Here is a 12,762-nt window from a genome sequence, read left to right on the forward strand (position 1 = left end):
CGGGTCAGCATGGGCACCCTGACCGGTCTGTGGCTACACAGCAAACTGCGATGCACTGTGTGTTCCAACACCTTTCTATCAGAACCAGCATTCACTTTTTCAACAATTTGAGCTGCAATACCTTTTCTCTTAGATCGGGCTACATGGTCAGCCTTTGCTCCCCCACCTCCATCACTGAGCCTTGCCCCCCCCCCATGAACCTGTCACCAGTTCGATGGTTGTCCTTCCTTGGACAGCTTTTGGTTGATCCTGACCACTGCAGACCGGGAACATCTCACAAGAGCTGCAGTTTTGAAGTTGCTCTGACCCGTCATCTAGACGTTACAATTTGGCTCGTGTCAAAGCCACTCAAATCCTTATACTTGTCCATTTTTTTTTCTGCTTTCAACACGACTTCATGGACAACATGTTCACTTGCTGCCTAATATATCCCACCCACTTTCAGATGTCATAGTAACCAGATAATCAGTGTTATTGGTTTTACCTGTCAGAGTCATAATGTTATGGCTGATCGGTGTATATTCTCATTATTATCTAGCTTTGGCCAATCATGCACCATGATACTGGGAGCTACATGACCAATTCAACCAATGCTTGCAATTACTGCACAGTGTAGAGCACGGGTGTCAAACTGGGGGCCCTCCAGCTGTTGCCAAACTACAAGTCCCATGAGGCATTGCAAGACTGACAGTTACAAGCATGACTCCCAAAGACAGAGGCATGATGGGACTTGTAGTTTCACAATAGCTGGAGGGCCGGCAGTTTGACACCCCTGGTGTAGAGGTTGCCAGACACATTTTCTCCTGTAATGAAAGACTTTGCTCTGTTGTCATAGAGATTCAAATACTGGTGTAAGCAAATAGCTGTGAATAAATTAAAAAAAGATCTCCCGAGTCTGTAGCTGACCCTGCTGCCCTTCAGATTGGCAGATGTAAGATTTTTCTCACTTGATGAAAAGCTTGAGCTGGTATATTTTTTATAAAAGTATTATTATACAGTATTTATATAGCACCAAAAAGTTTGCTCAGCGCTTTACATTATAGTGGGAGACAGAACATGAGACAATACAGTAACAATACAATACACGAGGGGTTCGAGGGCCCTGCTCCTTGGAGCTTTCAATCTAGGAGGGAGGGGTACACTCACTTGCCACTTTATTAGGTACATCTGTTCAGTTGCTTGGTAACACAAATCACTAATCAGCCAATCACATGGCAGCAACTCAATGCATTTAGGCATCTAGTGAAGACGACTTGCCAAAGTTCAAACCGAGCATCAGAATGGCGAAGAAAGGGGATTTAAGGGACTTTGAACATGGCATGGTTGTTGGTTCCAGACGGGCTGGTCTGAGTATTTCATAAACTGCTGATCTACTGGGATTTTCAGGCTCAACCATCTCTCGGGTTTACAGGGAATGGTCCAAACAAGAGAAAATATCCAGTGAGTGGCAGTTGTGTGGAGGAAAATGCCTTGTTGAGGTCAGATGAGAATGGGCACACTGGTCCTAGATGATAGAAAGGCAACAGTAACTCAAATAACCACTCTTTACAACCAAGGTATGCAGAATACCATCTCTGAACACATAACATGTCCAACCTTGAAGCAGATGGGCTACAGCAGCAGAAGACTACTCCGGGTGCCACTCCTGTCAGCTAAGAACAGGAAACGGAGGCTACAATTCGCACAGGATCACCAAAACTGGACAATAGAAGACTGGAAAAACGTTGAGTAGAGAAAAAACAAACAGAGGGCGCACCGGCCTAGTGCATTACCTTAAAAATGTTTAATGAATGTAAATAATAAGTATTATACTCACAAATGATCAATAAATAAAAGGCACATCATAAAGAAACAGCTCTGTCCAATTCACACTGCGTGTCTATCTGTAGTGAGAACTCTGGACATCCAAAGGACTGACGCGTTTCCAGGACTAGCCTCTTCCTCAGTGCTCACACTTCAACTGTCAGCAGGGGAACCCCCCTGACAGCTGAATGAGTGGTCGGGTGTTAGGGATGTGGGGGCCGGATTGTTTTGTGTTTGCAGGCTTTATTTGGTTTACATTTCAGCTGTCAATGGGGGAATCCCACTAACAGCTGAAAGAACCGAGCCTGAAGGTATTGGTTCCAGGTATTGGAGCTTTTGAAGGAGTACCGATACTCATGCAAAAGCTTCAAATCGGCACTGATACTGATACCGATATCAGTGAAACTCGAATTATTATTCTTTTTTTTTGGTTAAGTAAGGGGTTAGAGTTAAGGTTAGGTTTTAGAGTTGGGGGGTTAGAGTTAGGGTTAGGGATTAGAACTGGGGTTAGGGTTTGGGTTAGAGGTTAGGTGTTTTAGGGTTAAGCTTTGGGGTTAGGGGGTTAATATTTTATTTATTGTCTTCTTATTTGTTTATTATTAATTTATTGTTAGGGTGTTAATTTAATTACTATTAATAATAATAATAATAATAATAATAATAATAATAAATAATAAGTTACTGTTGTTTTTTTAGGGGGTTAAGCTAAGGGATTAATTACTATTTATTTATTATTACATATTTCTTTTTACATTTATGATTTTTTAAATTTGTGTTTTATTTAACATTTATTTATTCATTTATTATTATTATCATTATTACAGTATTTTTTTTTTTTTTTTTTTTTTTACATTTGTTCATTTGAGCAGAAAAAAGCTCCAAAAATATGCAACAATGCTCAAAAATGCACGAGTCGCACAGTTCCATTTATTTCTATGGAATTAATGTGCAAATCTGTCCAAGCAACAAAAAAAAGCTCCAGAACTTGGTTGAGCTGCAGGCATTTGGCTTCAGTTAACTTGGCTTGGACAAGTGAACCATTTTCATTGAGAATATTTGTCTTTTTTCTCCTCAAGCAGTTTGGAACTTGGAGCTACCAATCGCTCAGGTGTGAATGGGGCCTATCGCTCCTCAAGCTGCAGAGAAGAGTGCCAGCAGCTCAGAGGTAAGCAGACGTTCCAACCTATTATCTCCATCCTACCCTTATGGGTGTACAGGGCTGGTAGGTGTTTTAGGGTTACGATTAGGAGTTAAGTTTGGGGTTAATATTTTATTTATTGTCTTCTTATCATTTATTTATTATTAATTTATTGTTAGGGTGTTATTTAATAATACTAATAATAATAATCATACAAGTGCTTCATATACATCCCGCTCCCATCTTACTTTCCTCACCCTCCTTCTCCTAACTCTGGAGATATCTCCCCAACTCTGGTCCTCCAGTATCTCACCCCACACCAGGAACCCTCCTTCCTCTAGGAATAGCCGCAATCCCTTCAATTTAATATCAGTCCCCGTGCACCTAGAAACCACCCTCCCTCTTTCATGTGCGCTCTGGAATGCCCGCTCTGTCTGGAATAAGCTCACCTCTGTCCATGACCTTTGTGTCTCCCGCTCCCTTCACCTACTAGCAATTACAGAAACCTGGCTCCAAGCAGCAGATTCTTCTTCTCCCTCAGCACTTTCCTATGGAGGCCTCATCTGGACCCACTCACCCAGACCCAGTGGTTGGAAAGGTGGTGGGGTTGGTTTGCATCTATCCCCACTCAGCACCTTTGAAGTCCTCCATAACCCTCCTTCTCTATCCTTCTCTTCTTTCCAGACTCACCACATTCGGTTGTTTTCTTTCCAAACTCACTGCATTTGGTTGTTTTCACCCAGCACACAGTTAACCCTTTGATCGAACCTCATGTTAACCCCTTCCTGCCCAGTGCCATTAGTACAGCCTCAGAGCTTTTTATTAGCACTGATCACTGTATTGGTGTCACTGGGGTGTCAATGGCAGTTAGTCAGCTCCCCCCCAGTGTTAGAATGCCCACCGCAGTCCCGCTATAAGTCGCTGATCGCTGCCATTACTAGTAAAAAAAAATTTCAGCAAAGAAATGTCACAGAATACATTTTGGCCTAAATTTATGATGAAATTTGATTTTTTAAATTTTTTTACTGGACATGTTTAATAGCAAAAATTTAAAAAAATTGTTTCTCAAAATTTTCGATCTGTTTTTCTGTATAGTGCAAAAAATAAAAAATGCACAGGCGATCAAATACCACCAAAAGAAAGCTCTATTTCTGGGGGAAAAAGACGTAAATTTAATTTTGGTGCAGCGTTGCATGACTGTGCAGTTGTCAGTTAAAATAACACAATGCCGTAACACAAAAAATAGCCTGGTCAGGAAGGGGGGGAATCCTCAGGAGGGCGAGGGGTTAAAGAAGCTGGTGAGGAGGAGATACAACACCTCCTTGCTGCCTGCCAAATGCTCTCTGAAGAGTGATCTGAACACAGGTTGCTCTTCAGAAACCAAAGCTAGTGTGAAGGAGCTCTTAAAGGGATTGTGGGCAGGAGGGGGTTAAACAGAAGCATGGCAGACGTGTGAGTTAAATATCTCTCAGATTCTCCAACTAGCAGTCGGTCAGCCATCCGCAATAGTACTTCAGGTGTCCCTAGACAGGAAATCATGTCTGCAAAACCTTCTAGAACAGGGATGGGGAGAAGGAGGAAGATGGGGACAGGTCAGTCATAGAGCAGGGCTCACTCATCCCAAGCTGGGATCTGAAGACTCAGGCAACGTCATCCATCATGCAGAGAGGGTGGAGCTTCCAGGGGCTGGATTTCATATCTCCCGCCCACATTCCCTTTCTGAGGCACCGCACTGGCTGTGTGTAGGCGGGGAAGACCGAAGGAGAGGGGCGGGATCAGTTGGAACAGATCAAGTCCTGTCTCCTCTCCTGTCTATGCAGAGGGGAGGGGGGAGAAGAGCTCTTTACCTGGAGTCTGGGACACAGAGACTTGGCAGATGCAGCCAGCCGCCCCTACAGATTGCTTCCCTGACCAACGGTTTGGCAACCCTGCTTGGGCACAGTATTCATGGGGGGTTGCCTGGGTGGGCGCAGCTGCAATCTAGGGGGGGACATAGCCCACCCAAGCACCCCCCTAGAGCCAGCCATGGTTCATACCCATGTGATCTGATTCAAGCAAATGCAATATGTTCTGCAACCTGCTTTTGGGTTGTTGTTAAAGCGGAGTTCCAGCTGAACAAAAAAAATAATAGTCAGCAAATACAAAAACTGGAGCTTCTGACCTATAAAATACAGACACTTACCTGTCCTTAGGTCCAGCGGTGTCCTCACCACGGCTGCTTTTCTTCTCTCGGGGAGAGAGGGGGGTGGAGAACAACTTCTGCTAGGTGATCGCAGTGGAAGTGGGAGCGGGTACATGTCAATTTCGGGTACCCGCTTCCCCGGCTCCCCAAAGGTGCCAATCCTTAATGGGGAACGAGGGACGAAGGCTTAAAGCGGAACTTCCCCTTTTGGGTGGAGCTCCTCTTTAACTTTTAGTTGCCACCTGCAGCAGATGGCATGAACACAGTGGGATTGCTATGTGGTGGGGAAATGCAGCGATTCCTGTGCGTTTGTGTGTGAACTCAGCCTTAACCACAAAATACAACAAACAGAAACCTGCCAATAGCATTTCACGCTGCGGTATATAACCCAGTTTTATGTCTTGTCTGCAGATGCAATTTACTATTTAAAAGTCAATGACGTATAAAAAAAACAGATCAGTTCACAAATGTCAGAATATATCCCTTTAATTTATAAACATTTGCTTTATCCACAAACTTCCTGAAGATAAAACTGCAACACCAGCTCAGCCCCGCCCTGTGCTGAGAAATGTGAGACGACCTTTAGATTTTCCGTGTCGGTGACTTTCACTTTCATTTCTCTCTTCTGCTGTCAGCGATGGCGTCTGCTGATCTGAGAGAGGAGCTGGACTGTTCCATCTGTCTGAACATTTATACCGATCCTGTAATGCTGAGATGTGGTCACAACTTCTGCCGGGTCTGTATTGATCGATCGTTGGATACACAGGAGGAGTCTGGAGGTTATTCCTGTCCTCAGTGCAGAGAAGAGTTCCAGGATCGGCCTGCATTGCAGAGGAACATAGCACTACGTAACATAGTGGAGACCTTCCGGTCTACTCAGCCAGATGAGAAGAAGACTGGAATCTTCTGTACTTACTGCATTCACTATCCTGTACACGCTGTTAGATCCTGTCTGCATTGTGAAGCTTCTCTGTGTGATAATCACCTGAGAATCCACAGCAAGTCACCAGAACATGTCCTAACTGACCCCACCACTTCCATGGAGAACAGAAAATGCGCCATCCATAGGGAGCTTCTTAAATATTACTGTGCTGCAGATGCCGCCTGTATCTGTGTGTCCTGCAGTTTGGCTGGAGAACACCAGGGACACAAGGTGGAGACTCTGGATGAGGCTTCTGAGAAGAAGAAACAGAAACTGAGAAACGTTCTGCAGAAACTGATGACAGAGACAGAGAAGACGGAGAAAAGAGTCCAGAGTCTGCAGGAACGTAAGGGAAAAGTACAAGAAAAATCAGCTGGTCTAACAGGTCTAACAATTTTTTATTTATAATTTTTTATTTATATTCTAATTTTCTATTTTTTTTTTATTATTATTTTTTCCGATATTTTAATTTTCCCAACTCCGTCCCAGATTATATGGTCCCTCTACCACAACATCGTGATCATATCTATGCATCATCCCCCCGTTTTTTCATAAATAATTAATAATTCCATTCCCCGTACCTACATTTATTTATATATATATATATTATTACCTTATTAATACCTTGTCATCCAGTCTTCGTTGTCTCTTCTCTACTTTTAACTCTCTACTTTCTCCACCTCCACCCCCACCCAGTACCCAGTAGGGGCATCGCCACTGCACAGACATCCATCCCACTTAGCATACCTTATACTAAACCTCCCTCAACACTTTCCTCTTTTCACCTTGCTACTACCGAAGAGGTCACTAAGGTTTTCTCAGAAGCCCGTCTCACTACCTGCCCCCTGGATCCTGTCCCCTCACAACTACTACGGTCACCCTCCTCTTCCATCCTATGCTCCCTCACTCACATCTTCAATCTTTTCCTCTCTACTGGTGCCTTCCCCTCCCCTCTAAAGCATGCGCACATCACTCCCATACTTAAAAAGCCCTCCCTGGACCCCACCAACCTGAACAACCTAAGACCCATCTCCCTGCTGCCATTTACCTGTAAACTCCTAGAACACTTAGTCTACAATCGCCTGAGCTCCCACCTCACCGACAACAACCTTCTTGACCCTTTACAGTCTGGCTTTCGCTCACTCCACTCCACTGAAACTGCCCTACTAAAGCTCTCTAATGATCTACTAACTGCTAAAACTAATGGCCACTACTCCGTACTCCTCCCAACCAATGACCACTACTCCGTACTCCTCCCAACCAATGACCACTACTCTGTACTCATCCCAACCAATGACCACTACTCCGTACTCATCCCAACCAATAACCACTACCCCGTACTCATCCCAACCAATGACCACTACTCCGTACTCATCCCAACCAATGGCCACTACTCCGTACTCTTACTACTTGACCTCTCTGTGGCTTTTGAAATGGATGAACATCCCCTCCTCCTCAAAAAACTTCACTCTCTTGGCCTCAGAGACTCCGCTCTCTCCTGGTTCTCCTCCTACCTATCGCAGCGCTCCTTCAGTGTTACCTATATAAAGTGGCCTCCTCCTCTTCACTCCCTCTTTCTGTAGGGGTCCCTCAAGGTTCTGTCCAAGTCCCTTCTCTTCTCCATCTACAACTCCTCCCTTGGTCACTTGATAAACTCCCATGGCTTTAAGTACCATCTCTATGCTGAGGACACGCAAATCTATCTTTCTACCCCTCACCTCACCCCTTTTGTCTCCTCTCGCATTATTAACCTACTAAGTGACATATCGGCATGAATGTCACTCCACTTCCTCAAACTCAATCTTTCCAAAACTGAGCTCTTAGTATTCCCTCCAGCCCGTGCCCCCTCCCCGGACTTCTCCATCAAAATCAGTAACGCAATCATCAGTCCATCCCCTCACGCCAGGGTATTAGGTGTAATCCTGGACTCCCATCTGTCCTTCCAGCCCCAAATCCAATCACTGTCCAAATCTTGGAGACTTCACCTCCGCAACATCTCCAAAATACGCCCGTTCCTAACCTCGGAAACCACTAAGCAACTTATCCACTCCCTTGTTATATCTCACCTTGACTATTGTAACTCCCTCCTCACTGGCCGACCTAATCGCAGGCTATCCCCTCTTCAGTCTATAATGAATGCTGCTGCCAGACTCATCCACCTTACTAACCGTTCTGTATCTGCCACCCCTCTCTGCCAATCCCTCCACTGGCCTCCACTCAGTGTCCTCCACCCCTCTCTGCCAATCCCTCCACTGACCTCCACTCAGTGTCCTCCACCCCTCTCTGCCAATCCCTCCACTGACCTCCACTCAGTGTCCTCCACCCCTCTCTGCCAATCCCTCCACTGACCTCCACTCAGTGTCCTCCACCCCTCTCTGCCAATCCCTCCACTGACCTCCACTCAGTGTCCTCCACCCCTCTCTGCCAATCCCTCCACTGACCTCCACTCAGTGTCCTCCACCCCTCTGCCAATCCCTCCACTGGCGTCCACTCAGTGTCCTCCACCCCTCTCTGCCAATCCCTCCACTGGCCTCCACTCAGTGTCCTCCACCCCTGTCAGGGACCATCGCGACGCATCGGTCTACACATGCGTAGGTGTCTGTCAAGACATGCAGGCAGCAGTGCACTAGGACCCAGGCGCACCCGTCGTCTATGACAGTACTGGGCAGGCATTAGGACCTAGGCTGCACCTGTCAGGTGCAGGGCGGGCTACTTAAATCAGCCCTGCACAGACACTTGTTGCCGAATGGTCTCTCTGCATATCCTGTTACCTGTGTTGTGAGTACTTTGATCCGGATTATCTGACCTAGCTGTCTTCTCCTGTCCTGACCCCTTGGCTTGCCTGACTCTGCTCCTGGATGTTCCCCTTTAGATTTGATCTCCTGTTATTGACCCTGCGTGTGACCCGACCATTCTTTGCCTACTGTTTTGTACCGCACCGACCCCCCGGCTACCGACACGGCTTGTTTGACTCTGCCCTTGCTCATTCCTCCATCCATCCATCCATCCCTCAGGGATCCCCGGGTCCCCTCACATCAGACTCTCACCCTGCAGGAGCCTCCAGCAGACTCCTCTACCACTGATAGAGATATCCGGTAGCTGCGACCTGGTCCCGGAGCGCTCCAAGTCCATCCCCACCATCAGGGGCCCTGGTGAACAAGTGCTCCGGAACTTAGACTCCGCACGCTGGAGAGGCTCTATCAGGGGACTGATAGAGGTGCTGTCGGGTGGTCCGTTACAACCCCTCTCTGCCAATCCCTCCACTGGCTTCCCATTGCCCAACGGATACAATTCAAAACATAACAATAATGTATAAAGCCATGTATGACTCTGCCCCAAATTAAATCACCGATCTTGTCTCTAAATATCACCCAAATCGTGCTCTCCACTCCTCGCCAGACCTACTCTCTAGCTCCCTTGTTTCCTCCTCCCATGCTCGTCTTCAGGACTTCTCCAGAGCCTCCCCCATCCTCTGGAACTCTCTACCCCAATTTATCAGACTATCGCCTACTCTGCTCACTTTTAGGCGATCTCTGAAAACCTATCTCTTCAGGGAAGCCTACCTTGCCCTCAGCTAATACTGGAATCTTCTACTCTTCCAACCACTCCATCCCCCACAGTTACTACCTTTTGTACCACTAACCCCTCCCTCCTAGATTGTAAGATCCAAGGAGCAGGGCCCTCAAATCCCTCTTGTATTGAACTGTATTGTTGCTGTATTGTCTCCCTTTATATTGTAAAGCGATGAGCAAACTGTTGGCGCTATATAAATCCTGTGTAATAGTAATACTTTTTTTTTTATTTTTATATATGTAATATTGTCATTATTCTACAGTATTTGATTATCATCATTACCATTACCATGGTTATACTGCATTTTTACTTACCTAATTATTTTATATACCACTGTTGCAAGGTGATCTTCACATCCTATGCCACTAGCTAAATTTATGAGCCATCTCACCAAGCATACACCATTGTGTGCAACATATCTAATTTTATATATATATTTTTTTAATTTTAATTCTTATTTTTTAATTTTTATTAATTTTAATTTTTTATTTTAATTTTGTATTTTTATTTTTCATTTTTTATTTATTTTATTTTTATTTATTTACTTATTTTTTTATTTTTCATTTTATATTTAATTGATTATTTTTAAAATTTTGCAATTTAGTTTTTTTTAATTTTACAGTTTATTATTTTTTAATTTCCCAATGTATATATATTTCATGTATTTTAATTTTATTTTGTTATTTTTTTTATTTTATCATTTTTTATAATTTTGTGTGTGTGTGTGTGTGTGTGTGTGTGTGTGTGTGTGTGTGTGTGTGTGTGTGTTATTTTTTACATATATATAATTACATTTGATTTTACATTATTATTTTTCATTTTGACCATTTCTATTTTTATTAACATTTTATAAATATTGATAAATAGATGTATTTTTTTTCCTTTTTCTTTTCATTTCCTCTATTTTCCATTTTCCCGTTTCATTTCTTCCCATACCATTTTATTTTCATTACTAATAACTTCTTATTTTTTCATCCATTTACAATTTGAATTCTCTTCCCGTACTCTTTTAACCACACAGTGTCACCTTACAACAATGGTAGAATCACATTATTGCTGAAACAATTGGTTAATTAATTGCCAATCAGCCCCTCTGAGGATTAACTCGGTATATATACAACTATCGGACTCCCACTTCCCCCGGCTTGATAAAGGAGCGCACTTCCGCCTCTCCAGGCCAGCGCATGCTCTGAAACGCGTCGCAGTGCACCTTGGGTAACTGACGTCATCACGCCCATGTCATCGCTGCGTTCCAGCGTGCGTTCCTCCCGGCTTTGAGGAGGACGTGCACGCCGGCCGGCTCCACAGCTGTCCCCCTCCAGCCACCACGCTGCTCCAGCGGAACGCTGACACATTGTTACCGATGACAGCTCAGTGACACCGATGACAACCCCCTCCTGTCCCATGTTACACCACACCACTTTATTTCATGCATTACTTGTACCTCATACATGGGAGGGTTCCTACTTCTCATCTTCATTAAAGTGTTATGCTGCACTTAGAGGCGCTTCTTCTCCTTCTCTCATCCTAACAGAGAGAGTCACTGCCCTGTTCATAGAGCTCAGGAGACAACTGGAGGACCTGGAGAAGAGAGTCCTGAGGGAGATCGCCAGCCAGGAAGAGCGGCTTTCATGTCCATTGTCTGAGATGATCCATCAACTGGAGATAAAGAAGAAGGATCTGTCCAGGAAGATGGGGGACATTGAGGAGCTGTGTAACATGACCGACCCCCTGACTGTCCTCCAGGAATCAGACACAGGGGACTTGTGTGATACTGAGGAGGGAGATGATGAGGACAGAGAGAGACATGATAGACTCCTCCATGATGGAGGGGATCTGGATGGGGCTGGAATCTCACACACATTACACACAGGGATATCTGATATGATAAAAGGGGGAAATGTATGCTTCAATATACAGGAAGCTTCAGACTTATTACTGGATGTGAACACAGCTCATAATAATCTACAGATATCAGATGACATGAAAACTGCATCCTGGTCAGATATAGAGCAGAATCGTCCAGAAACACCAGAGAGATTTCAGTCCTGGGGCCAGGTATTAAGCAGTCGGAGTTTTTCCTCGGGGCGACATTACTGGGAAGTGGATGTCAGTGAGGGAGGAAATTGCGGAGTCGGGATGTGTTATCCCAGTATAGAGAGGGGAGGAAGGCAGTCAGGGATTGGATGTAATAACAAGTCCTGGAGTTTGTGGAAGTATAACAGTGAGTGTGATCTATCACATGATAATAAAACAATCCTCATATCTCCCGATACCCCCCCTGATAGAGTCAGGATCTATGTGGATTATGAGGCCGGGCAGCTGTCCTTTTATGATCTGTGTGACCCCATCAGACACCTCCATACCTTCACCACCACCTTCACTGAGCCCCTCCATGCCGGGTTATGGGTAGGAAAAGGTCGTATAAAGATCTCTGGGGGGGTCAGGAGACGTGTAAAATGATCATATGACAGGAAATCTGACCTGAATCTGGTGAAATCTGCTGAGAAATGTGAATCTGGTTCATAGGATGACACCGTTTGTAGAGATAATATATTTCTTCAATCGGTAGATCTGGTAGATCTCAGCCGAGGAGAGTGTCCTCCATCACTTCCACACCCAACAAGGCAAGATTTTGGGGGGGGGGGTTTAGCATTAGGCTGACCACACACTATACAATCTGATTGTACAATAACCGTTAGATCTCCCATCAGCTGTGTAGTATACGGGTCTGCCTGATGTGACCCAATAAAGAGCTGATTCACACATGTGCGGTGCGGATTGAAGCTCAGGATTCACAGCTAATTGGCACAGTAGTTGTTCAGCGGTTCAGATCAGGTTTACATCGGGTTCAGGAAAGGTTCAGGTCAGGATTTTATCCCGTTCACACATGTGCGGTTTAGAAACGGTTCCCATAGAAGTCAGTAGCCTGTAATCCACACCTGAACCGGACCGCACTGCTCAGAAATCGCACATGACTCCTTCTCACCGCCAGTGCACCGGACCTATGTGGACAGGCACCATAGGAAGCAATGTTATGTCACATGTCATGCCGATTGGATGCGATTCAAACCAATCCAATCCACATATGTGTGAACCGGCACTGAGAGGATTGTTTAAGTTTGTCTTCATAGGAGATAGTTT

General features: G+C 44.9%; 1 protein-coding gene across 2 annotated transcripts; it reads left to right on the top strand.

The window, feature by feature from the left end:
* The first annotated feature begins 5,760 nt into the window (after positions 1-5,760).
* On the top strand, positions 5,761-12,081 carry LOC149450320 (E3 ubiquitin/ISG15 ligase TRIM25-like). Of its 2 annotated transcripts, none has more exons than XM_089691966.1 (2): positions 5,761-6,430; positions 11,153-12,081. In XM_089691966.1, exons 1-2 carry the CDS (start codon positions 5,761-5,763, stop codon positions 12,079-12,081), a joined length of 1,599 nt encoding a protein of 532 aa, XP_089548092.1. The 2 variants fall into 2 exon arrangements, with proteins under 2 accessions (XP_089548092.1, XP_089548093.1); XM_089691967.1 differs by having other exon boundaries at positions 5,761-6,421.
* Positions 12,082-12,762: the final 681 nt, after the last annotated feature.

This window comes from Staurois parvus, unplaced genomic scaffold (assembly GCF_062004578.1).
Source record: "Staurois parvus isolate SC_StPar_1 unplaced genomic scaffold, SC_StPar_1.0 ptg000575l, whole genome shotgun sequence".
In the NCBI taxonomy this organism is placed as follows: domain Eukaryota; kingdom Metazoa; phylum Chordata; class Amphibia; order Anura; family Ranidae; genus Staurois; species Staurois parvus.